Source organism: Pomacea canaliculata, linkage group LG2, assembly GCF_003073045.1.
Source record: "Pomacea canaliculata isolate SZHN2017 linkage group LG2, ASM307304v1, whole genome shotgun sequence".
Lineage (NCBI taxonomy): Eukaryota > Metazoa > Mollusca > Gastropoda > Architaenioglossa > Ampullariidae > Pomacea > Pomacea canaliculata.
The window spans coordinates 23,648,119-23,676,062 of NC_037591.1; the positions used below are offsets into that span (position 1 = coordinate 23,648,119).

Here is a 27,944-nt window from a genome sequence, read left to right on the forward strand (position 1 = left end):
AAAAAAAATTATAAAAAAAAACTAAGAGGAATTCGCAAATTCTTTATCATAGAAATGTAGATCTGTCTTTAGGTAACTATTTCAAAAGAATTTTGAGTCTACTCACAAAATTGAAGAAGTTTTTAGCTTTTAAAATTGTTTGTTTTGGCGCCATTTTGGATTGTTTCCATGGCAACCGATAGCGCGAGGAGTGCAGTAAAACCATTTTTTGAAACTTCATTCAAGGGCTAAATAGCTGATACAAAAAAATCCGCGCTATCCCGTGAAACAAAAAAAATTTTTTTTCGACCGGTGTCTAACCTTAAGTATGTCTATTACACAAAATTATTTAGGTTTTTCAGTAAACTTTCTGAAACAAGAAGCAGACCTACAAAGCATGCTCTTATTTTCCCTACATCGTTTGGGCCAGATGCCAGAAATTCGATGTTGATCCTTTGTCCTCTGGGTAGCCGCGCATAATATTCGTGGCCGTCGTCTGTGCCGTGCGTTATGTTCTGCGATGAGCGAAGTTTACGTCGGCGAAGTTCGCAGTTAATGAAGCCGCAGGCGACATTTCAATATGAGACTACTTCCAGCCGAGCGGCGAACGAGGTTGACGGTCAGGATCAATGCAAGCATTACCTCACCCCCCTCCTTCGACTCGGAAAACGGACCCAGGGATCACGGACTGCAGATTCGGCAGTTAATGAAGCAATGAATATCCGGGGGAAAGGGAGTCTCTCCTTCCGGCCGCCTTGTTTTGCCCGTCTGTGCTGTACCCTACATGTACTGGGATCAGAAACTTTTTTTTTATTTAGGTAAATTTCCAGGATAGAGTTAGGACCAAGCAGTTGTTCCACGCGCGCGTGTGTGTGGCAAGCGTGGCTAAACCGTTTATTCCTCCCACCTCCCCAAAATCTTTCCTTCCTTAACGACGGTCTGTATTGCCTTTTTACTGCAAGTTCTGTAATCAGATTGTTGAGCTCAAGCAGAACTCAAGATGTGCTCCCCAACAGACACCAGACCTACAACGTTACCCCTTTCCCCCTTCTTCTAACGAAAAAAAAAAAAAAAATTCCCCGTTTTTCAGTTTATCGTCACTGGCATTACGGCAGTTATATACCGTCCCATCTTTTCGTTTACAAATGAGCAAATATTTCATCCACAAAAACAACGATTTGTTTAAATAGAACACCATAAAAACAGTACAAACATTTCCGTATAGAAATTTAAAAATAAAAGAAATCGCTCTTTACACGGGAGTCTTTCACACTAGACGTCACTCAAGGCCAAGGTCGCGCTGTTGCCATGGGTGATTCACTGAGGGGGAAGGCCGAAGAGGAAGTTGCCACGGCTGTTGGCATCGTTGGAGACGAAGAACTCTTTCCAGAGGGATTCGAACTCGGGCTTTGAGATTTTGCCGTCAGTGCCCTGGTTGAGACAAAGAAAGATGTTTACTAGATTTCGTGTCATTACTGTTGACAAAGAAAGATAACAGGTTTGTTTACTAGACCACGTGACTAGTCGAGACAAAGACAGAAGGAGTTGTTTACTAGACTTTGCGTCGCTACAAGATTTAAGATATTTTCTTTCGCCGCAGTAAAGGGTCAAAAAAATATTTGAAAAATCCCATGTCAAGTAATCTCTTCCACACACACACACCACTCTCTCTTCTCCAATTATCCTTTTTTTATATCAGTTTCATACATTCTATCATAATAAAGCCTTTTTTTCTTATTTCTCATATCTCCCACTCTCTCCATCTTTCATTTTTTCCTCACTTATTTTCAACATTTGTTACCATCAAAAACTGATAACGTCCGCTTTTGTTCGTTGACTTGTCGATTGATGAGTGAAATCTGGTCAATCACTTTATGTCACATTGTTGGGGGTTCAGAATTCTTTGCTAGCCTTTTTTAATTACCTTTAATTTTTGTCTCTTTGGGGTTTCCACACCTACCTCTGAAAGCTTATCGAAAGCTTTGTTGCTGTCTTCTTCGTTGTTGCCGAAGAGTGTCTGAATGGTGACAAACTCACTTCTGTCAATGAAGCCGTCACCTTGACACAAACACACAGAGGATGGGCGTGAAAGTCGAAGTTTTGATTGCCCGGCCTTCAAGAAAATAATTCAATAAAGTGGAAACTGTCTTCCCCCTCCTACAGTTTCTGGTCTCTCCCTCTATCCCCGTGAGCTCCCTCTATTTTCTTACACTTTATACTCAATCTGTCCCCTACACTTGAGGATGTCTTAGTATTTAACTACATTACTCAACCATAAAATATTCAGGCACCCCTTAAACGTCTAACGAAAGAAATATATGTCTTAATAATATATATATATAATATATGTCTTAATAACACATATGTCTCAACGATGTATCTGACTTTGGAGAGCAAAGATCTTCCCACCCCATCCACTCCCACAGACCTTTCCCTCCCTGCAATCCTTTGTGTGGGTACGTGGATGCTACTTAGCGAAAGAGCAAGATAGAAAACAAAACAACTCCTCCCTCCTCCAGAAATGCAAAGAGAAAGCAGATAAGCACAATACGATAACAGAATGCCATCGTGTTGGAGGTCGTGTGCACGGTGGGGTCGTATAATTAGCCTAAGACAGCATTGACGCGGACCTCTAAGCCGAGCTTAACGACGACAGTCGTGCGCAGCCTTCTAGTCCTGCCACAGATGACTCGCCCCTGACACCGACCAATCTTTGTATTCCAGAGCACGATCCTGCTATGATGCATAAATTGCCATCGCCAACTGCAACTTGTCGCCTTAACTTTGCAACAGCTTATTTCCAGCAAGCAAATAGGCTATTTATAGGGTGGACATTCGTACTAAATCATTAACGAATTTCTTTAAGAGATGTTCCTTGAAGTTTTGATGCTCATCAGAAATTGAAACAGTTACTATGTTGAGCACAGAACACAACATAAATAATCGGAGCCTCAGCTTTTAGGAGATAGGGCTTGTAATTTTGTGTCAGATCATCTGGGAGGTCATATATATGACTAAGACAGGGACGACTATGGAAGCAAATCACAGGGACGACTATGGAACCAAAATTTCCGCATGTTATAATGAAAGGAGTAGCAAGGAATAAACTAATAATGAGATTTTGTGTTGCAAAGTCGCGACTCTGAGGAACAACCAGCCATAACCTCGAGACTTTTCTCTGTCTGCAAAAGTGTCAAAGAATGCCTTTTTCGCTCGGTGCATTTTCATCGAGATCATTGAAAATGTTTTAAATACTCGTACATTTTCCAAAGACAGGGTAGATTTCCACTTGTATTATGGTCGTTTCATGTTGCGGTGAAGAATTCCTGGAATGGTCTTCATATTCAGCGGTAATATTGGCGCAAAGGTTTGAAAGGGAATCTGTTCTGCATATTATGTCAATTTTTTTTTTTTACTTACAGGCTGAAAGAATAATTAAAGCATTGTAGCCCTGCAAGCTTCCAACACACAAATGTATTTCACACCCCTACAACTATTAAGAAGCAAATTTAAGAGATTAGTAAACAAACATTAATTAAACTAGTCAGCATTTCATTTTCTACCCTAGGCGGCTTCATCGGATCTAGTCCGGGTAGGGTATTTGTAATTTCTCGGGTTTATTATGTGCCTCAAATACCTCCGCCCCAACGCCACCCGCTGTTGCCGAAGAATGAAACCAGTTTCAGCCAGTTACTCGACAAGCTTAAGGTCAGTGAATGACGTGCACAGTGAAAACGGCAAAAAAGCGAAAATGAGAATCAACGGATATTTTTATTCTGACCGGGTTTCAAGACAAAGGAGCAGGAGCAGATTGGACACGCGGCCAGGAGGCTGTAGTCACGAAACAGTGTTAAGGCCACCACGGATACAGCTATGGCTTGGAATAAAGAGGGTTCCTCTGGGCGCAAGCAAGTGTAGGTGCAAAGCCTCATGTTGCCCTGTCGCCAGGTATAAAACTGATTCACTCTGTCGAGGAGTGCTGCAGTGAATAAAACACGCATAGGCTGACACATTGAAGAACTGGGAGAGCGACAGCAAAACAGACAATGTTAGCCGCAAATTAAACACTCTTCTCAACAAAGTCTCGTCATGCAAGCTGTTTAACAAGTGGTGAGAGTTCGGCCAGCATTTCGCGGGCATGGAGAGTGTGCACGGTTGGGCTGCAACAGGAAGCCTTCCAGAGCGGAGAGCTTGCGCAGTTCGATCGCCACCGAGCACCTGCGCAATTCTGGGAAGACTTCTGGGCAGCGGCGAGACCGGTGATAAAGTGGGATGGTAATGGGGTGGCGGCAAGCGCCAGACAATACCCAGAGAAAGGAAAAGAAAGCTTTGCATAATCAGCCAAAGCATCTCCAAACTAAGTAGCTCGTTGACCGGAGGCTGGCATGACACACTCGTGTCAACATAATCATAGTCCGAAGGTCTCTCGCTGGCCACTCGGTCTGATGACTGCCACTAAAGCTGGTAAAAGCACGTTGTCTAATGAATTGCGCTTTTGGCAAGATGACACACCCACCCACACACACACCCTCTTTAGCTTCTACCTTTTCTGCGTCTTCTCGTCCGACTAATCAATCAATCAATGAATCAGTCTGACGGGAAGACGCAGAAGTTTCTCCATCACTTACCGGAAGTGTCGTTGGCATAGAACATGAACTCGATGTACTGTTGCTGCCAGTCAGGGAAGGGTTCGCCATTCTCCACCTTGCCCAGGGTGTCGGTCCACATGTTGGCCCACTCCTCCCTCGTCACGATGTTGTCCTGACGTCAACAAACGTCATCAAATGTCATCACTAAAGTGACGTCAGTGGTTCGAACATTTCATAATTTTATCTAGCGACGCCAGTGGTTTAGCTAGCGACGTCAATAGTTTAGCTAGCGACGTCAGTGGTTTATCTAGCGACGTCAGTGGCTTAGCTAGCAACGTCAGTGGTTTATCTAGTGACGTCAGTGGTTTATCTAGCGACGTCAGTGGCTTAGCTAGCAACGTCAGTGGTTTATCTAGTGACGTCAGTGGTTTATCTAGCGATGTCAGTGGTCTGGACGCTTAATAATTTTGTCTAGCTAGCGACATGATGTGACCACTGACGTATGTATTTCCGGACTGCTGGCTGTTTGCCGAGACTAATGGCCTCTCGCGATGTTGTAGGCCAGTGGTTCTCAACCTTTTACATGTGACGACCCCCCTGACGAACACCGGTACGTCCGCGACCCCGTTAGCCAGCTAGGTCAGTGGAAGAGCGGGGGGGGGGGAGCCTTAGCTAACCTTGAACGCCGCGTCGAGGAAATCAACAACGGAAGAACAAAGTTCGTATCTGCAAGAAGTATAACTGTTAATGAAATTTTACTAAAGCTAATAAATATTATTTTATTGGACACTCACTTTGATTAATGAGAAGGTTGAGCCTGCTTGCTGTTGCATAGAGAAGCGAACCTGGGTGCGATGTTTGTACCCACTGCTATTCGCAGCTCAGCCTCTGCGTCCACACGATTTCTGTATTTCGACTTCAGTGCTGCTAATGCTGAAAATCCTTGCTCGCACATATACGAAGTTGAAAATGTTAGAAGAACTTTCATTGCTTTCTCAGAAAGGAGAGGATATTCACCGTTGATGCTAATCCAGAATGTTGGCACTGGTGTTGTTTGGAAGACCATTTTCAGGGATTGGTCACTCGAAAGGTCGATGAGCTGCTCTTCTAATAATTACATTCTTCACCTGATCAAGATTCAAGTTGTCAGCCTTGCACTTACACAAGCACGGAAACATATCAAAAATATTTTCTTGGCGTATCTTTTGCGTCCACAACGAAATTTTTCGGACGAAAGCATTCATCTTGTCAGTTGTTTGTAATATGGTGGTGTCCTTCCCTTGTCTGGTCATGGCCTTCTGTCAGGGACCTATAGAGTACTAGGACTGAGCACGTGCGAATGAAAGGGTGTGAATGATGGACGTTTCCTGAATGCGTGCCTTTTAGATGTTTAAAAAAAAAAGAGAGGTGTGACTGGAGAGGGAGAGGGGAGTCAGCGATGAGAGATTGGGGAAGAGAGAGGGCAAAAGGTGAGAGGAGGGAGATTGGAGGTTTAATTGTTGAGAGGGGGATTGTGTTTTGAGTTTTGGAAGTGAGAAGTCACTGCATTGCCGAGACAGTGTACTTGAATAGGGAGAAGAGATTTGGAGTTTGAGCCCCCGCACCACTCGGTTACACAATGTAAACTAATTTCACTAATACCAGTATAAGAAACTTTTTAAAAAAAATGACCACCTTCGCGACCCCCTTGTAGGCACGTTGCGACCCCCCAGGGGGTCGCGCCCCACAGGTTGAGAACCGCTGTTGTAGGCTGTCACGTCTCGGCGAACCATTTAGCCGTTTTGTATCCGAAACCGCGATAAAAATCTTGAAGTCAACAAGGAATTTACAATAAATTTGTTATTTAAATGATTTTTCTTTGTTTTTTTTTTTATGTGGCAAAAGTCTTTAAACTGAAATAAACTGAAAACGTAACAGACCACAAAGTTTGAGTTTTTGTACTTCCGTTAATGCAAGAGTTCACATCGTCTGCTCTTTTTCCTGATGTTGATAGTTAAATCGGAAGCGATTGGGTTTTGGCCTCGGTCTAAAAGTTAACGAGGAAAATTCGTCTACTCTAGACACAATGTGGGAATACGAGGTTTTGGGCAGCCTTGGCGACAAAATTCCATCAGATATCAGTATCGTCAGTCAGTTCACCGGCAGCTGTAATCACTGGCTGCACGAGACAGCAGTGACTGTTGGACTGACAGGTTTTTTGGGTTTTTTTGTTTTTTTTTGTTTTTTTTTTTTTTGGAGTGGGGGTGGGAAGGAAGAGATAGGCCTTACCTTGTTCTTATCAGCGTATTTCCTAAGACCCTCCCATATGCTGTCGAGCGTACTCTGGGCTTTGTCATACTGTTCCGTGTTCTTGCCCCAGTGATGCAGTTTGCTGATTTTCTGGAAGAACACACACACATATTGTAAACCGTAAGCCTCTCAGGAAAGTGTCAAAGCGGACTAAATCATTAAATGTCATTTTATTTGTCTAACCCTTCTCTGTTGCCACGTGCCTAATACGATTATCAGATTTTTCATAAACTTACAATTAAAAACTCGATCCGTGTATTGAAGACAGGATAGTATTCAGCAACCTTTTGTCCTTTGTCATTCTGCCCTTCAGCAGAGTGAGTCATGTTTACGAGGTTTCGGTTCCTTCTCCTAAGTAGTAATTCTATTAAATGCAGCGACAATTTACAATAAAGTAAGTCTTTAAATCCCTCGTCTGCATGCACATCTGATCTCTTCCGTCCTTCTGCCCATCTGATCTCTTCCGTTCTTCTGCCCATCTATCCATCCTTTTTTTTTTTGTTAAATGTGCAAACATAGACAAACCAATTCTGCGTTTCAAACGGAAAGTGGAGGAGGGGGACTCAGATTCAACTAAAAGACGAAGCGGCAGTGAACATGGCAGCGAGAGCACTCCATAATCCATGCACACGTGATCACAGCGCCTGGCGTCAGATAGCACTTGTTGAGGATGTCAGGCCAAGGCAGCCTTACCAAGCCTCAAGATAAAGTGAGTTCATGTGAAGTTGAAAGATTTTGTTCTTAAAGGAAAAAAACATCTCTTTTTAATTTCCCTTTTGAAAGGAGGCTCTGGACTGGCGGAACGCTCTCCTTCCAAACCCTCCAACTTTTACCCACAACCTCCACCCTACCTCCTAGTCTTACAGTTCAAAACGGAGTTGCTGGCCGTCGGGCACCCTCCAACCTCTTTGAATGGCGTTACCTCCCCTTTCGCCTATCTCTACAAAAAACAGCGACTCTTCTGGAACTCGGAGCAACCGTTAAAAAAAAAATGTTGAAATCCTCTGTAGGCCATTTCTGGTTTCCTTTCCCAAAGAACAAGGCATACTTCAGTTTCTGCTAATGTAATTTTTGCTTTGCGCTGCGTTTGCTACTGAGCGACCGACTGGAGGAAAAAAAAAATGAAGAAAAAGTGAAATGCAGTTTTCTAAGCTCTCTCATCGCTCTCACACAAGTAGAATGAAGACAGAGGTATTGAAATGTAGAATGTTGACAGAATGAGCTACATTTGTCTCTTGGGTTTGTTAGCACTTACTTCGACAGCATCTTTGAAATCTTTGTGATCTATGACGCCGTCCTTGTTGGAGTCTGAAAAAAATTAAAATGAAAATCAGTATATCGTAGTCTGTAGTCCTCTCAGTTTGTCTCTCCCTGTGCGTGTTTGTGTGCGTGGGTGTTTGTGACAAAACGCAGTGTCATTAACCTCAATACACCAGTAATTTCTGTTCTCATCGTCTAGACAGCAGTATTTTCCGTTCCCTGCGTTTAGATAACATTACTGCAATATTTTCGTTTCTCGTGCAGACTTTCTGCCGAAAAAATAAAAATATTTCCTAACCCAGACACCGAGTCGCTGGCCTGGACATACGATGCTGGACACCATAACCTACGAATGCCCTAAAGATGATACAGATAAAAAGGAAGTCTAGCCACATATATACACATGTATACAAGGGGCTTCGAACCACGGTTCCAAGTTGAAACTCGTCATTATGCTGTCAAGAATCTTTGATGTTTGGTAATAAGTTTACAAGTGTAAACAACCTTGGCTTGAGGTCGTCTTTAATCTTAATACATTAATGTGGAATGGCTTTCTTGACCTAACCTCATGATTTGACACTCTACAGAAATATCAAATATTATTATTTGCAGACTATCGTTACAGGTGCTTTGAACTTCTGCTGCCATTCTCGTGGAGTTCCGTGAACTCTGAAAGGATGATTCTAGAAGTGATGAAGGCCGGGCATGTCATTGTGCTGTATCGACGTGTCCAGTTGCACAATTGTATCTCTTCACTGATTCTACCTCCAGTCCGAAGAGATTACCAGTGAAAGGAGGCCATGATGTGATTTTTTTTTCACATTCGCCGGACTTTTTTGCTGAAGCAGGAAAAGCATAAGCTATCTCCATCTACAGGATTAGTCTGTTACAAATTTATTAGCTGACATCTCAGTCACGCATCAAATGTTCACAGCCGTGCAGAACCACGAAGTTTCGCTTTAGAGGCAACAGCACAGAGCTAAAGAGAGAAAAGAATGAAGAACGAAAAAAATGGCAAAATAAAATCCGCATCTAATGATTACAGCTAACCTAGGTCATGTAGTTTGAGGTTTGATGACATTGATATTTGTGGCTAGTCTACGATGACACGTCTGTCACTCCAACATTTATACTCGTCTGAGATGTCCATATCCTTCTGACATCTGTGTAATCATGCCTCTGTTACCTTCTAAGACTTTCATTCGTTTCAACGATAATAAACATCCACAGAGAATAAATTTATTTTATGTAATGCGATAACTAGGGCAATGACACAAAGAGAGAAAAAAATAAAGAAAATGAAACAGCCTCGAATAATAATAAAGGTAGTTTCTTGGTGACAAACAAGCAAAAGGAAAGTCGTGATCTTGTTTTACTACTCACACTTGCATGCGTGCATTTGCACGGACATGCACACACACACAGCTGACATCGCTATAAATCAGGTAACCAAGAGGTCGCCTGTGAAGATGCTGGGCATTCGCGAGCATGCCAACCTATACACTCAAAGAGCTGAAAGTGCACATTCCATTCCCACCTCTCTCTGACACACTTAGCACGAGCATGTTAAGTGAACACGTGCATGCATGTTCTCTCTCACCCGCTCCTTACCACACACACACAGTGTGAGCAAAGGTGGAGAAGGAGTGCACTCTATGAACCAAGGTACTGTTTGTTTAAATAATGGACAGCTGGCTTGAGTGACTGCCAGAGAAGTTAGAAAACAAAACAAAAAGCCTTGTTTAATCTCTGCATACGCATACGATGGTTTTCCTAGTTTCTCTGCTCTGTTGACCAACGAGAGAGATCCCTGAAAAACCGCTCCATGGCCAGCGAAGATTTGTACAGGACACTTTCCTTTAAGAGCTGTCTAGAATAAATATATCCAGAGAAGCTTCAAAGCTAGTTTCAAACGAGTTGAGTGTACTGTAAGTGTTATTTGTCAAAAATATGGACAGAAAGGCTTTAAAGTCAGTTTCATGAGAGTCGAGTGTACTAAGAACAACATCCACGAGCGTTCTAGAATACCCAGGGAATGTCCACGCGCACCACCTAGCCAGGACACGGGATAGCCTTCAGAAACACAGGTGGAGGCAAGAAACTAGACCTGTCTCCGGGGACAAGGCAGAATTTCAGCCACTGTCACCACCCGTGGCTTTTCTAATGATTTAGAAAAAAAAAGACTTCTCGTGTTTCTCTAAGGACTTTGTCTTCGCCATGTTTTCATAGCTTTCCATTTAGAAGATTTTAAAAACGTATTAGCCTTAAAGGGCAGACGATGACAGAAAGCCCAACTATCTTGTTTGAAGCACCAGGAAGATAACTTGGCGTCACGCCTACGCGTCCTGCCATCTGTGCCGCCAGCTTGTCTTTTCTGCTGCTTGCCATCTCCACTGAGGTCGCACCGGTGTCTGTCGCAATGTCTCGGTCTCCGCGCCCTCTCACCATAAGCCAGAAGGAGCCACGGAAAGGAAAAGACGAGACGGCACAGGATGGATGGCGATCGATTGCTTTTGAAGTCACGGCTGGCTAAAAATCAAAGTTTCAGGCGATGTCTTGTTGCTACTAGTTACTGGAAAACAGGAGTGCTCTCTTACTTCCCCCGTCTGCTCTCAACCCTCCCCTCTACTTTCTTTCCCCTCCCTCTATACACATCTGTCACTGTGTTAGTCATCTACGGTATAAGTAAGTACTATATCTACCCATGTAAATGGATGCCTACGTGTAGCTTAAATGGATACACGAAGCTCAAGCAACCATATTACAATATCGAGGGTGGCAAGGTAGTGCCAGGGTAAAGCACTTACCACCAAGGCAGTGCGGATCACTGGCCACTGAGGTATGCTTGTTGTATGTAGCTCATGTTTATATGCATGAATATGGTTTTTTTCCACACACACATACACCTTACTTACACATATGGACTCAATCCAAAATATACAAACATGCACCTGCCTATGCCAACGCACACATGCACGTGCATACATAGTGAGAGAACAATCAGAAAGCACCGACTGTCGTGGCGGAGCACGAGACGACCCTGAACACCGCTCACACACGAATTAGCTGCAGCTACACAGCGGTTAACAGTTGTCTCACAAGGAGGAAAAGCTGCAGAAATCAATATGTCGCCGGTGGAAAAGCCTCCTCTAGTGCCTCGCATGGCGGCCTCTTTGGTCTGCAGGAATGGTGACACCTGCAGGCCTATGTGGGTTGGTTAGGCTGAATTTAGTCACACGATGGCACGGGATTGGACATAATTTATGGCACTACCTAGCCCTATCCAGTCTGGAACTCTCAGCCTTGTCTCAATGTAAGCTAGATGTATCAAACCCTTCAGCAAAGAAGATAAGAACGAAGAAAACGGTGGGTGTGGGGATGCTGAAACTAGGAAGATCAAGTCAGGGAAGAGACAAATGACAAATTAGTCGCATTTTGTAGTGACTAGAAAGACTCAGGATAATCATAAAAAATAAGAAAGGGAAACAAAAGAAGGAAAAACCAAGCAAAAGAGGATAGAAGAATGAAAAAAAGATAAAAACGGAGAATGACACAAAGGATATAAAGGACGAATGCGGGATGGGTACATTGAAGGAAAAATATCAAGAAAAAAAAAAATAAAAGAAAGAACGAGATAAACGAGGCAGGCAGTCAGGAAGGACAGAGGGAAAAAAAGATGAGGTTCATCATGTGTTTAGCGCGACACCCACGACTGACGGTGTGGAGACAGGCTGGCGGAGCGCGTGGACAGGACACCCTGAAAATGTCAGAAACAGTCCCGCACTTCATTTTCTTAGCAGGTCTCTCGGGGGCTGGAACAATTCCGGGAGAGCCTCTTTCATTAGCCTTGTCTTCTGCGTGGTGAACTTGAGCTCACGAAACCTTGCAGCAGAGACATTGCCCCACTGCTGACCTTTTACCGGTATTGTTGCTAAATCTGAATCCGGGACGATAACAGTTTAGTCTTCGCCATCAACGTCTTCGTGGACCGATAACATGTTGCAGGCTTCCCTAATCGTCTTTTCGGTATTAGCTGTGGCGCTTGGTAACAAATACCACCAACTTTTTGTGATGCTCTTTACCATTTTGTAATTTTCAGTCGTCTCTTCATATATCTTGCAGTGCCTAATATATTTCATGAGTATTGGGATGTTTACACAAAGGTACTAATTATTTGTGAAGTAGAGATGTAAATACAGTATTTGCAATATTTCGGACTGTTGCGAGTATTTTTGATGCTTAGATGTTTTAGCTATATTTCTTATCAGTCTTTTAGGCCAAAGTTGTAGGTAAATTTTTCGTAATGAACTTGGGAGACTGTAATGTAGACATCCTCGCTGGAAACATCAAAGAGATGCTACAGGGAACAGCCCAGGAAGTGTTCAGAGGTCAAAGGAAGAAGAAACAACCCTGGGTCATGAACGACATCCTAGATCTTTGTGATTAAAGGAGGGTCTTAAAGAGATAAAAAGAAAGTAAACCCGAAGAAGCTTCCAAAGAAGTGAATTGTGCCATCAGGAAAGGGAAGAAGTCAGGGAAAAGTGGATTGAGGGACAAAGCCGGACCACAGAGGAAGGAATGGTAAGGCGTGACAGAAAAAAGGCCTAGCAAATATAAAAGATCCTCAGGTCAACACAAGACCTTAGTAACTGAGGACAGTAATAACTACCTTCTCACAGGAAGCACAGCTATACTTAACCGGAGGAATGAATTTTGAAAAGACCTGTGGAACTTTCAGCTGAAGACAGCATTTCAAAACAACCACATGAAAACCATCAAACCTGCAGAACTACCAGTCCTACAAAAAAGAAGTCGACAGAGCAATGCACAGTCTGAAGGGAAGAAAGGCACCTGGTGCTCACGGGTCAAACAGGTTGGGAATGAAACAAGGAAGGCCATTACTGCTCTATGCTCATATATACAGCATACTCTGCTGACGGTATATGGGAATCTTTTCAGCTGTAACAGATAAAACAAACAGGACAGTGCATGTTAAAGACATGGTGGCCACGCCTCCATCTCAGATTTAAAAAACACTAACGGAAAATTGGACAGGAGATTGATGGTAACAGGAACTCGGATGCTACTTTCAATGCAAGACAGGAAAGTGAAAGGCTGATAAAGCACGCGGCCTCAGCTGCTGGAGTTGATCAAACAGCGCCTCCTCACACAGTGGTCACGTGCACTTCTGTGTAACAGGTAATCAGCAGCAGATGGTGAGAAAATATTTGGTAGCTGGGATCTGGCGAGAAGAGAGTCCCCCCTTCTCTCCCTCTTTTATTTTACACCAAACACGCGAATCTGACCTTGCGAGGATGCGACAATGGTTGGACATCTAGACCAACATCAGCCGACATCAGAATGACATCGGTCCGACATATAAGAAGCATCAGGTCTACAGTGGACACCAGGACCGTGGCACTGTGATGAAGGAGCACAAAGACCAGCGCTTCATGTTATTATTTTTCACTGTCGGTTATCCCTGCCTGTGTGAATCTGACCTTTAACCTTTCAGTACACAGAGCTTTGAATCATAGGGGTCACTCGATCAACTCACATAGACAAACATATTTATCTGGTCTTTGAAACTGAAAATAAATAGCTTTCAACAAAAGGTATGCTGTTAAAAAAAGTATTTAGCAACTAAACGTTGACATCAGTCAATGAACATCATTTGCAAAGCTGTTTGAATATTTTTGTCTCACATTCACGTGGAAATAACTCCTAAGAAAAAGGACAACTCTTCGACACGGAAGATGCAAAAATCCGATTGAAGTAAGCAAGATAACGGAAGGGCAACCAGAGGGCAGGGAGCATTGCTGCGGTGTATCTAGAGAAGAACTAAGGCGAGCCAGGCAAAGTGTGATGGGAAAAGGATTAAAACTAGAGGACATTGAAATGCATATCACGGGCAAACTAAAATATAAAAAATAGTCTGAGAAGGCAAGATATCAGAATGTTCTCGAAAGGAAACACGTCATTATCATAAGAGCAATGTATTTCACGCTTTCGTTTATTATTCTTTCAGTTTATATGGAAAGTCCAAACTTTCCTTAAAATAGTCTATATCTTATCCAATTTACAAATAGCTCATTCCGCTTTCGCTAATTTTTCTAGAATAGAAACATGGCTGCTTATGCAATTCATCTTTAATCTAACAGAAAGGGTTGAAGTAATTCTCCTTCAACTCACAGATAACTATATACAGTGAATGCTGAAATTGGTGTAAAAATTGAAAGGTGGTGAAAAAATGTGTGCTACCCTGCCTGTCCTCCAGGTAAAAACACTCCCTACAGTCTCCGACCTTCGAGATACCTTGCACAGATTTTGTTTCACTTTTCAGGGAAAGATTTAGCGAAGGTGCCACAGTATGTTTCTTTATTTCTTTAAACTAGCTTCGAGTTTATCACATTTCCAGATGGCTTAATGTCAATTTCGACACCCTGTGTACAGACCTAACATCGTTCGTGAGGAAAACTACAAAGTACAAATAGGGCAAATACATTATGGAGAGCGTGGTTTGAGTGAAAGTATTCGTGTCAGCTTTATTTTTATGGCAACATGTTAAAGGTCAGACAGTAACACAGGCCATACTGCTTCTCATCTGTACAATCTCAGCAAGAGAGAATAAAAAGAGAGAAATACTATTTCCTGACATAGTAGAGATGCACTCACCCACCACCAACCCTTCATCCTTCTGTCTTTCACCTCCATCTGTAATCATCCTCTCTCTCTCTCCACACTAAAGAAGCATCCTTCGCCTGCTGTTTGAGGTTTATCAGCCTATTTTACCCTCGACTCCTTCATGGCATTACCAGGAAGTTTATCTACTTATTTTACGCCTTGCCGTTAGCATGACGTTTATCCCAATGACATCCACCCCACTGTCTCCATCCCCTGCCCACCCCGCCAATCAGCTTTTCCCTACCCCAGGTTAGCCGTTGTTCTGTGCCTTACATTTTTTTCTCATTTCCCATCTCGCAGATCTTCTGCTCGCGATCGAGGGTGGCTGTCCGCCATTGGCGCTAGTCCACAGCCTTCCTGTGCAGAGCCGCCGACGACCCGCAGATGACCAAACCGTCTGCTGCTGACCTGCCTGCAGCCATGAAGGTGGGAGGCACAGGGAGGTGGAGGGCGGGGTAGGAGATGGGTGCTGCGCAGGGGGCGGGGTTCCACGCCCAGGAAGGTGGGCTCGTCAACCGGAGGGGGTGTGTGTGGATGCAAAGGGGGAAGCAGAGCCGTGAATAATGCAGGAACATTAATTGAATTAATCTTCGCCCGAGCATGAAGAAGCCGCGATTGAAGCAAAAAAGTGTTCCCTTTTGGAGACATATCGAAAGTCAGAAAGCGAGCTTTTGAGAAAGATGAAGTGGATCTGCTTTTCCTGGTATTTGGCTGGCTATCCAAAGCAACAAAAGCCTCAAAAGAAGCGAGAGGTAAGCGGGTGGTGTGTTGGTGACGCACAACTAAGATGGCCTTTTTGCGTTTGGGTGAACCATCGTTTGCGAATACAGTGTGACAGGTAGTCCTACTTTATTGTGCAAATTAAAGAATAAATACTGTATTGATACCTTAACCATCGTACCAACATCAATCCCATCACGCCTAAAGTCTGTTTATTTAATGATGTAATGAATGTGCAAATATAATGAAGTAATGCCAGAAAAAAAAATCTTCTCATTTTCCTTTTCCTTTTATTTTTCCTTATAAAGAGCTGATCATTATTCGAAGACCGTTCGCTTTTTAAAACTGAAAATAATACTAAATAGGAATATTTTGTTGTGACAAGTGTACACATCGATGTTTCAAGAGCAGCATATAATGAAGACACTATTGACAGCTTACCATCGTTGCTAGCGATGACATCTACACAACCGATTCGGAGCAAACGTGAAAACAACTCAAACCTTCAACAAACTAGTTTTTGGCAACTGAAACTGGTTTCGTTCCATCTGGAACTGATGTAATTCCACAGCAGGAATAACAGCACATTCCGCTTCTCTCCCCCAACCCACTCACATTTTTTTCATGCGCATAACTCCCCCTTTCCCCCCCTTTCGTTCCTACCGCCCACGATCGCAATCTACTGCGTGCATTCACACCTGCACCAGATTATACCTGTCCTCAGGCAGAGAATATGATGCAGGGCAGTCGTACTTTGCAGTGAACCCCCGTCATCCGACCTGACCGATATTTCTTCAGCACGCACAGTTTTTTTCTTTTGCACACGCATGCATGTTTTGACAATGTATATGTCTAGTTGCTAAGCTCACCTGTACAGGTAAGGCTAGGTCTTCATCAATAGCCAAACGTCAAACAATGCCGTCCCCCTCCTTCCCTGAGTGGGAGGGGGATAGAGGAGGGAGGACAGATGAGACCATGGTGTGTGGAAATGAAGATCGATCAAATGCAGGAAAAAATCGATACATCTTTATTGACTTGTAATCTTGGACAGCTGTCGATGAGGAAGGACAAACAAACTACACGGCATTGTGAAGAAATAAATAAACGGAGCACAATATGTGAAGAACACTTCCACACAGAAGATCAGCTGACCATCATGTATGTGTGTAAAGTGGACTTTTACTTGTGCACCAGAACTTTTCTAAACTAATGACCATTTCTTCGCTTCCAATGTTTTATCAGGAAGCAGAGACTGGTCACCAATGTTTGGTGTATTATGCTCCACAAAACACTTCACTCCACTCCTAAATTTGAGGAGCATCTTCAGCTGCAGATTTGTCCGTTATAAGTGCAGTACTAAGCGGTTGATGTGCTCCTTTATTTCGACAGTAGTCATAGTTATCGACTAAAGAACTTAACATATTATTTTTTCTGTATTGGGTTATATAGAATTTGGTGTGTGTGTGGCGAGGGGGAATGATTAACATTGTACGGAGGAGTCTAACTTTTGCAGGAAGGAACGAGGTCATTGTCATTGTCATCAATGCACTATTTGAAGATAACACAGAGTGCTTGTAACAGGATAAAGATAGAAAAATATGTCATAGAGGGAGAGTCCACAGGAAAGATACGAACCTGAACGGGGTCGGGATGCGATTCGAGGTGAAACGGTGCTTGCAGTCTGTTGCGCATGCGCTGACATTGATAAGATCCGAAAAAGGCAGGTGGGGAAAGTCGGGTTACTGACTGGGTTACCTGGCTGTCGTAGTAGAGCTGGCAATAAAGCAGTGATGCGGTGCCAGCATGTGGCATCGGGCGCATAAAAGACGGCAGAATGCCAATATTTTACTTGCTTGGACCTGCTTTTGTGCGCTCCTCGCATATTCATGCCACACAAACATCCAAGAACGATACATCGCGATAATGTCCTCTACAGAGGCCGATGTGCAAGCTTTGCAGTGTATATGTGTGTGTGCGCGCGCACGCGTGATGAGTGCTTGGCTACGTGCATGGATTCGCTCGCGCACGTGTGTGTGTGTGTAAGTGGGTAACATAACCTTTTTCCTATGCTAATCTTGGCCGACCTCTTCATAACTTTCGCCATCTGCTTTGACGGATATGAGAGAAATCACTTTGGACATTATCGGTACACTCATCGAGTCTCCTCTCGAGCCCGTCGTTAGCTTCACGTAACTGCCATCGCCATGCCGCCTGCAACTAGGTGCACTTCACACTTCACATCATGCCCTTCCTCACCTCCATGCATTTATGATTAGCACTTATTTCACCGCCTTCCTATCATCACGTGTTTCACGGCCTTACCTGCCACCGCGTAATTCACATTCTTCTTTCCTTTTTGCTGCCAGTTACCTCCCTTCCCCACTCATTACAAAGTGTAGTTTGTGGGGATTTTTCTTTCTTTGTTTTTTTTTAAAATTTTTATTTAGGGATCTAAAGTTTACTTTTGAGGGCTTAAGAAAGCATGGGAATGAGCTACTACTAGGCGTCTGTCATCCTGTTTCTCACCTCGATAATTCAAATAACTGTCACGACAGGCTGTCGATAGATTCAGGGGAGGTTATCTAATCAAGCTGCTTGCTTCTGGGATGTGTCTTCATGACCATGTGTAACCTTCCTTAATTAATTATTTTTAAGATGAATAAAACATTGAAACTATTTTAAAATGTGCCTCTGAAAATGTTTATCTTATTTTCGTTGAGTGTTATTTGTCTTCGTGTTTTCAAACCTGACATTTGACTGTTTGTCGAAGCAAACCATCCCGTAATGTTTGAGTATTGTAAAATACTGTGATGTGCAAACAAGTTCCCGACTTGTGCGTGAAAATTATCGCTAATCCTGGAAAGGTGCAGGAGAGACTCGGGGAAGAAAAGACGATAACGTTTGATGAAGCCAAATAAAGCGGCCACGCCCTTCCACGATCTGCGCCACAACCCTAATTGGTGCACGAGCTGGCGAGGACTAAGGGTCTGAACTCCAGGTTCCAATTCGTCAATAGAGTTGTCGATCCGTGAGTTGGCACTTTCCGCGCACAAACGACGTTCGCTCACCTCCTCTCCTCTCCCCCTCCACTCCCAGCCGTTACTACAAACTTAAGGGCACGCCTTGGACTGGCACGCACGTAGCATGCAACAGGTTAATGGGGAAAGTTGGGAGAGAAAGAGACGAAAAGCTCGTGACAGTGCCATTTCACATTCATTTCTGACAACGACCGTGACAGTGTTGCCCTGTTCCCCCCTTCCTCCCCCAGCGATCTATTACTCTCCCTTGCCTCACCCTCCCACCATTTTCCATAACGAGCATGGGTATCGTCTTTTCCATCGATCACCAACGTCACAACGAGAAACAAATGCAGTATTAAAGGGCCCATAAACGCTCTTTAACAATCCTCCACATTTCACACTCGGTGGAAGAGCCAAGCATCGGATCCTGAGACCTCCTGTCTTCTCTTCAACTGCAAAAATGGTGGACAGACAGGTTTCGCCTAACCTTGAAAAGTCAGTTGCTAGTGGGCCTTTAAATGCCAAACGAAAAAGAAGGAAGTTAACGGCAAGAATATGAAAGAAAGGAAAATATAACTGGGAACCCATTCGCATGGGCATGAAAGAGGTCGTATTGCAAGCTTATTCTGGGTACCATGGCAGCAAAATTCTGTTGTATTTTTATCGCTGATTTATTGAGCTGCCTACCCACGGTCAGTGTCACGTGGTACGGTCACGCCATTATTTAGTGTCACTCGCTCTCATCTCCATAGTCACGAACATTTACGATTACATTTTTTTCCAAAATGGAATGTGAGCGAAACTTGTTAGATACTCGCATTAGGTGGGTAATGTGGAAACAAGAGTCTTCACATTTATGTGTTAGGCAGTTCGAACGACCGTTAATGGTGTTTACGATGCACGCAGAAACCTTACTTTTGTCATAAACACCCAGTTCTGTCCCCTTATCGCATGTATGATGAAAGGTTTTGTGGGTACCAAGGGGTAGATCTCGTGGTCAAGGCGAGATAAATAAATGTTTGAAAACTCTGGTCTGAAGCAGTGAACTCTCTGAGGAGCATCATTGTCAAGTCTTACACCGAGGACTGAAACATTAGTGAATAAAAAAGTAGTCTGGAAAGTTCAAGAAGCACGATGGCACGAAATACATCATATCGTCGGAACTGTAAACATGTAATGATGAATACATGGTTCTTATATAATATGAAGCAAAGATTTTATGGCCCGGTGATTAGTAAACATTAAACTGGTAGTGAAATGGGGACACAATCCAGGAAGTAAAATAACTTCAGACAAGACTGTAGCTGCACTCTGGCTTTAAAGTGATATTTTAGTTGAGAAATTTTTTTTCTAGTATATTAAATTAACATGACTGCGATTAAAACCTGCTTGAATGAAAAAGGAATCAAAATTTGTCCTTTACGGAATGGAAGAAAAAATGTTTGCAAAAATATTGGACATTTGAACATTATAAAATGTGTGCTTGTTTTCTTGACAATTTTTTTTTTTAGTTTCTTCAATAGCTTCAGAAGGCAGCGATTAAAAAAAAGCATAGAAAAGTTAAGCATTTTGAACCTTAGAGAACTGAATCTCATTATTTAATCCTTTAATTTTTTTAAACAAGACTGATTACTAAGATACAGATTTATAAGTTTTTAAGTTTTATAAGTTTTTCAAAGAGAACAAATAAACTGGTTTAACTGTCACTTGATAAGTGGGAGCAGAGTTACGTTTTTATTTGCTCCCTTTCCAGCGACTGCTTCATATATCATAGTGCTGACAGGTAACCAAATCTTTTAAAGTCGGTTTTCTTTTGTCTACCTGACTTTTGAAAGAATACTTAAGAACATTGAACAAGCGGAACGACTTTTGTCAGATTTCAGATGAAAACTAAATGTGACATCAATAGCTCGAAGAATACAGATTTTCAGTCTTCCCAGTTCGGGGGAAAAAAACTCGACCTCAATGACCGACATACAGGTGGCCATTAATGCTTCTCTTACCTTCTATTTAGATTCCATGTCAAGTAAATTAAACCATTTTCTAGCGGAAGTCAGCAAACTTTAATTGGGAAATTTGCATGAACACCTCTCTGAATATTTTGTGTGCTGGTTAGGGAGGGAGAGACCCGGAGAACGGCAAGAATAAAGAGGATTCGTTGTTGATGTCCAGCCAAAGCCTTCATCTCCAGATAGGAGTCTAGTAAAATTTTCTGTCAAATCCTCGGTGGGGCTCGCCAGCAAAGAACATTCGTAGCAGGTCCGCACTAAAACACCCACAGGAATGGTGTCGCCCAGTCTTCCGTAAACGGTTAATTCCGTTTGTTACCTTGCTCTCCCACAGACGTCCTTGACACTGCAACCCCAAGACACGCCCGAGCTCACAATTAGATTTTAATAACAAGTTTCAGTGAGGCAGTCGTGATTGCTTCACTAACCTGCCTTCCCTAGACAGCGAACGGCAAAAAATCTTTTTAAGCTCCGTTTGATGTGTAATGTTATTCATGAAACCAACAGGCTAGAAGGAAGGGGCAGATAACTCCGGGTTGTTGTGATCTTATACCGGGCCCTGCGTTGGAAGTCTTCTCAGAAGTCCGTAATAAATTGTTTTCTGTGAGATGAGATGATGGCTGCACGACAAAATGAATCAGGAAAGTATCTGGCAGGATCCTCTGTTCTTCGAGGCTGCATGCGTTGTTCACTAGTGGCAGGAACAGATAGCGAGGAGGCGAGACCGAGTGCCTCTTGTGGGCGGTTATGACCCAAGAAGACTCAAGTCTGTCTGTCCTCCTACGCACGTGACGCAAGGTTGCTTGGTAACTTGCTTACAATAGCCTTTACAACCTGAGGATGTGTCTGGAGCATTGTAGCTTTTACTTGGATTGACAATACATTCTGTCCACCTGCAATCAATAAAGTTGTTAATGTGAGGAGACTTATACAGTGCTCTGATTCCGTGAAACAATTTTAAAAGAGTGGATATAAATTAGTATCCTGGAGCAAATCTTTATTTTAATGTCTGCTTTACTTATTATGAAATTCCTTGTCAGAAGGCCAAAATAATAATAATTAAAAAAACTACTACGCAGAGCAAATTTTAACAACAATGTCCTTTCAAAGTTCTTTGATATTGCCGGCTACCACCTAAGCATCCATCGAGCGACACCAGGAGGCAACTCTGTGGTCTGGCGCTTGGTGTGCTCAGCTTGTGAAGTCGCTGGTTCCAAGTCCGCTTTGGAAAACTATTGAAACCTTACCATCCTTCCACCTCGTTCCCATCTATCGAAAAACGGGATTTGTTTGTTGTTTTTTTTTTAACAAAAAGGTAGGGGATGTCCTGCACCGCGATTGGACTTGACCAGAGCTACTTCACATTCTAGTTACACGTGCTGTGTCCGCCGAGTGACTAATTTCACTTCTGTTTACTTCCTATGCTAATTGTATGAGAATCCAAAACTAGTCACACGCTCTGTCGGTGTTTGCTATCTGTGCCAATGAATGCTGACGAAGAAACCTTCTATGAAGGTGAATCTTTCCAAACAAATCACGCAGATTATTAACCCTTTCCCAGGGGGCCTCTCTCCCACTGATGGCTCCCCAGGGACTAACACACGGAATCTGTTCTGCGAGCCTCCGCACCTAGGCCAGCGGCCCCACGTTCCAGGACATAATCGTGAACAGGCAAACGATGACACAAACATCGCTGTTACCATCGTTGTTATTATTAAGATAGATTATCCTTACTAGAATCTGGTTATCGCGCTCTCTAACCAAAAAGGTGGCGCGGATATAATTTTTGCTTAGTCAGTCGATGATGATGATGATGATGATTATGATGATGAAAACAACAGAAATTATTATTAACGATTTTTCACGAACTCATCAGCCCTATGTGATGTGATATGTGTGTGTTTTTTTTTTCACCCATTTTCTATCGAGGTAGCTAGGGTGAACGACTTTAAGGTGAAGGCGGGTGGGATGCGCGCGAGGCTCAGACCAATAAGAACCCTCTCGCCCTGTCTTCTGTCTTCGACCGCACGTCCCACGGCAGCAATAAAGAGACATCGATAAGACACGGGGTGAGGTGGCAGTACAGTGTTAACAAGATTTTAAACATTTACATTTCTTGATCTGTGGCACAGGGTCAAGGCTGAGTAGCGGCAAAACAGTTGACATTCTGCTGACGTCACGAGGTAGCCGTATAGGACCTGCTCTGCGAGCGTGGACTGCAGGTAGTTGGGGAAGCTGGGAGTGGTTGGGGGTTTAGAGGTAAGTAGTTGGAGTAGGTAAGCAGGTGGAAGTGATCTGCAGCCCTGCTTGGGGATAGTTGGGTGGTGGTGGTGGTGGTGGTGTGGTGGTGGTGGTGATGGTGATGGTGGTGGTGTGGTGGGGGCACAGCATCAGCATCGCGTGCATTTTTGTGACATCGGATCTCGCCGAGACAGCATAGCACCCGTGACGTACCCGAAGGGGTGAAGGGGAGGTCAGGGTGGGTAGGGGATGTCGATTGTTTGCCTATACCCCGCCACTCAACACGCTCCTGCCATATATGGTTATCCACGGCTGTCGATGCGTTCGCGGTTGTGCATGTAAGCACGTGCTTAATTACAGATGCCAGATTACTGCAGCAACTGGCGCGTGCAGGAGATAGCGCTGAGGGTAGAGGGTGGGGGGAGGTGAATGGTTTCGACCTCTAACCAGATGGTTGCGGCAGAGTAACAAGAGAAGGAGGTCGTGGTGCCGTCTTTTGTGGATGTCAGACGATGGGAGGGAAGAGGAGAGGCCCGTAAGAGGGTTGGTTCCTCTCCAAAAAAAAAAAGCTTTGGCTTGCAAAGCCTCATGTGAATCGTGTCACCAAGTTCCAGATTCCAAGCACCGAGTAACAGTCACCCCCCTCCTCTCTCTCTAGCACGCACTCACGCACGCGCAAAAAGCGCACATGTAACCAAATATAACCACGCACACAAGCGCGCATACACACACTTTCCTACACAGCCCTCGTTTTCCTGCAATAAATAAAATTCACAAGAGCAGCAAGCAGCCATCAACACCTGCGATAGAGTGCCTCTCATCTCCAAGTTTCCATGCAGATGATCAAAGGATTCTGTACCAGATCCGCCTCGAAGAGTTTACATTTTTAGGTATCCTCAGATTTATGCCTCGATAATCCAGTGCCATCTCCTCCTCTTCCACACACACACACAACGCCCGACCGTTAGAAATATCGACTGACCTCCAGCTCGCAGAGTAAGGAGAAGACACGAGATAGAGAACACCGAGAACTTTTATATTTATAGCTTTTTTTGCGAAGAAAGGAGCTCCATTGCATTTATTTTATGTCTTTTATGTTAGTTTATGGGATAAGCACGCCTTATAATGCGTTGAAATAGCGGGTAAAGTAAAGAGTGTGCACCTGCGAATATCGTTTTTTGTAGTATCTGGTCTTAGAGTACATGCAAGATGGGAAAGCCCTCGACCTTAAAGGAAACGTCAGATTTAACTTATGTGTCGATGCATCTACAGTCTGATTGCAGGGAGTGTTTGTACATGTGTGTGTGTGTCCGATACGAAATCCGAATTCAGGACCCATTCCAACGTAGAGACATGAAAGAGACAAAGAGAATCAGAAACAACAGAAAATACATGCATAAGTGAGAGAGAGAATACGACTTTCAAAGAACTGGAGATTGCATCAGTTGGTCGATCATAAAAATGCCTTGACAGTGTCGTGTTGCTAACTTTTTTTTCTGGTTCACCTCAGATAGTAAAATGTCTGTAGAACTTTCCGATATCGCCCTCAGCTCGAGGTCAGACAGCGCTTTTGTCACGTGCAGTTCCAATGGACAATCCCAGTCATCACCGCGACCCGCTTCCCATGCGACCTACCATTGGCATTTCAAAGACAGCTGCCGTCTGTTTTATTGCAGTACCCGAGCTTTGCATCCCAACAATTCATGAAGTCAACTCGGTGTACGATATCTGGGCAATAAACAACATTCTCTCATACAGTCTCGCATTTTCTCGCTGATTCCCGCCATTATTTTTTTTTTATCGCAAAGTTGCTCAAGTATCTTGTTTTTACGTTTAGAGACACAACAAGGAAGTGAAACACCTACTTAAATCTGAAGGTTAAAGGAAGAAAGCTTGTGCACAGCTTGTCAGAATCTGTAAAAGATTCGCAAAAAATAAACTGTTCAGTGGGAAAGCAAGGTATCGTTGTTGAACTGCGCACAAATCATCAAAGAAAGTACAAAAAATTATTGTTTCTCTTAATGGTTCGCTTCCAGAGGTCTCACATGACAAGTTTTATTTTTCAGAAATGTTGTTATGTGAGACCTTGTGAAAATTAGCATCAAAGCCACAAACCACTTTTCTTCTGTTGTCAGGTCTTAATGAAGAATAATAAAAAATAAGGATTATGAGCGGCAGTGAGGGTAAAAATTTCTTTTTCTTCTTCTTGTTCTTCTTACTTGATTACTACTTGAGGTGGTAGATTGCATTAAAAATAAACGGAAGGGCAGTATTCATTCCCTTGAATCACCGAGTTGGTGGAGATTATCATTTGCAGACTTAAGAACATGCAGCGATGAAGATTGTCTAAAAACTTTCATTACTCAGAGCCTGGCATGACACAGAGTGGCCCCGTAAGGAATGCAATACAATACGATACAGAAAATAACACAAAACAGAAGCTTTAAACCGATACTTACTGGCATTTTTTTACGGAGGAAAAAAAAAGATAAATTGTTGGAAAATTAAATTTTGATGTTATTAACAATCAGCCAACCTAACAACAGATGATAAAGAAAGCGAGATAAAAGAGAATAATCCCGGAAGGTCACATTTTTAACGAGTCACCGAGCTTGTGATCGAGAAAAATGTTTCAAATTACCATCTATCTTCTTCCCGTTGTCAGAAAATAGAGATTTACTATAGTTCTAGTCGATTCTGTGCAAAAAAGCTCTTAAACTCGCTGTTTTCTGGGTGGGTGCTGCCCTCTATAATGACACAGAGTGAGTCGTACGCGCGAGCAGCAGCATCACAGCCTCCTCGATGTCTGAGGGTTAACGAGAGCAGTATTGACAAAGGCTGTCTCTTGATTTTTCTTGAGCTGCCTGTGAAACTGGCAAGGTGACAGAAGTGAAAGCTCATTCTGCAGCCTTTGTCAGTGCAGTTGATTTTTAACTTTTTGTGGTCGATTTTAGTGTCCGGAGGGTTGCGACGAAGAGGAGGTGAGCGAGTGTTAACCGGGTGGATATGATGCTGGTAGGGATGAAGTTTTCTAGGGCAAATGCCTGTGCACCGTAAATCTCTCGCTTCTCGATGTCACCGCTCGTGTATCATGTATCTAGATGTAGGAAATAGTTTTCAAGGAAATCTGGTATGGCAGTGGGTCGTATTTGGGATGTTACCATGACAATCGTTTCCGTGGTTTGTAGCACGGCACGGACAGAAGACATGATTTACTGGGGGCAACAACAAGAAGAGTGTCACGAATTTCTTTTGACGGATCCATTGATACAACAAATGCTATTTCTGAAACCAGAATGATGAAGCAGGCCTATCTATGTACTGTGGAATAAGGATGAGTTGCAGTGGACTATACCCTCTGTGGGTCATTTGCAAGTTACAAGTGAACTCAAATGTGGGCCATTTAAAAAGTTGGAGCTCAGTAGGTCATTTGCACGCGCCACAGCTGCCCATAAGTGGGTGTTTCAAGCACCTGGCCTCGTTATTTCTGAGTGTAATGAATGCTGCCGACCAGTTCTCTGGGCTGGAGAGGCCTCACACACTCTGCTGGACGATTATTGAAAATAAACAGAGTAAAGAAAAATCTGCTAAAACTTCTGATTAAAATTTCTTGTCTTGTGCCCGCTTCCTCCGTTCAGTCTCATTCATCCTCCTTCTTTCTCCCTTGACCATGTGTAGGGGATGTCTTGCCCTCCCCTCTCTTTCCTCCCATCCTCTCTCCATGAAGCCGCTGTCAACCCCCTCTCCCTAGATTTCTTCCTGTCTTTGTCTCTCTCTCTCTTATTAATTCCCAGTCTGTCTGTACTCCACTCCACAATATTGGGTCTTCTTTTTGATTAGTGGACTAACGATGAGAAGTGCAGGGATCGATTGACAGAAACCTGTTCTGGTCCCCCACGTGTAGGATGTCACCCTGCTGACAAACTGAACCTGATGTGTGCGTGTGTGTGTGTTTGTTTGGACGCCGTGTTCAAAATGATGAAATAAATGAGCCAGAGTTAATAGTGTTTTAAGACATCAAGCAGGCTGCTGCTTGGTGGAGAAAAACCGAAGAAATTTTTTTTATACTTTTTTTATTTTATTTTATGAAGAGAATTATCTGACGGCAGTAGAGTAGGCTTCATATTTGATTGTCTTTCAATTGCAGATTCGTTTATATTAAGAAAAATTATTTAACTTGCCTATGCAGCTATATCCAGACAATCTTTCATAGCTCACACAGTCTGCATGTAAGTAACCGTTTGTAAGGTTTGATAGATGGCTGTAAGGAACATGGACTGTAAGGAGCTAACCAACTCTTCTTTCAACCGTCTTGCAGCTATTTTTTCTGGCCTGTGGTGCAGTCATATAAAGTGTTTACCTGCGATGTTCACCTAAAACTTTGGTCCGTCACGCCTGCGTGGTTGTTCAGGTACACCACGATTTGCTGCCGCTTGGGTTGCAGCTGGTATTGAGGGTGTGGAAAGATCAATAAGAGGAAGTTGGGCATGCTGCGCGTAGTTAAGCACCGGAAACAGTTTCTTCATATTACGCGCGCGGCGTCAAATAGTTCCCCGATAGCATGTCATCGGCAGTATGTGTAAAAAGCTGGATAGCACACACACACACACACAAGCACGCATGTTTATACAATACATACACACTGCACGCGCTTTTGTGTAGATGCATACCTAAGTGCATGACAGTAAAATCAAAGAAAAAAATTATGAAATTGAAGATGAAAGAAAAACGACAGACGCGCATAGGTGAGAACAGACAGCTCGTGAAGTGAGAGTTTAAAAAAAAACGATTTTATTGAGAAAGCACAGACGAGGAATGAAGGGATGAAAAGAATGTAGTGCAAGGTGGCGATCTAAAAGAGGAATAAGTGGAGAGAAGAATGGTTCAGTTGCATCTGGTGTCGACAGATAGCTGTCTTGCAGATGGTATATATATATATATCTAGAGAATCAGTGTGTGAGTGAGCACATTAGACGGAGAAAGGTGACGAATGTACAAGAGAAAAAGGTGGAGGATAAAGCGATTTGTCACAAATAACAAATTCAGGAGGGTTTTTGAATCTTAGCTGCAAAACTTGATAATGTAAGGGTTAGGGTTAGGTAAGATGCTCGTATACTTGTCCAGACTGGAAGGAAAGCCCTCGATATTACAGC

General features: G+C 43.2%; 1 protein-coding gene across 1 annotated transcript in view; it reads right to left on the bottom strand.

The window, feature by feature from the left end:
* Nucleotides 1-379: 379 nt before the first annotated feature.
* The window catches only part of LOC112556864 (calexcitin-2-like), a 39,922-nt gene continuing 12,357 nt past the window's right edge, over nt 380-27,944 (bottom strand). Inside the window, exons 2-6 of the mRNA XM_025226259.1 lie at nt 8,113-8,165; nt 6,837-6,947; nt 4,608-4,740; nt 1,940-2,037; nt 380-1,410 (exon numbers count right to left, since the gene is read on the bottom strand). Of these exons, the coding sequence (XP_025082044.1) occupies nt 1,297-1,410; nt 1,940-2,037; nt 4,608-4,740; nt 6,837-6,947; nt 8,113-8,165 (509 nt within the window). The 3' untranslated portion in view covers nt 380-1,296. The remainder of the gene's footprint in view (nt 1,411-1,939; nt 2,038-4,607; nt 4,741-6,836; nt 6,948-8,112; nt 8,166-27,944) is intronic.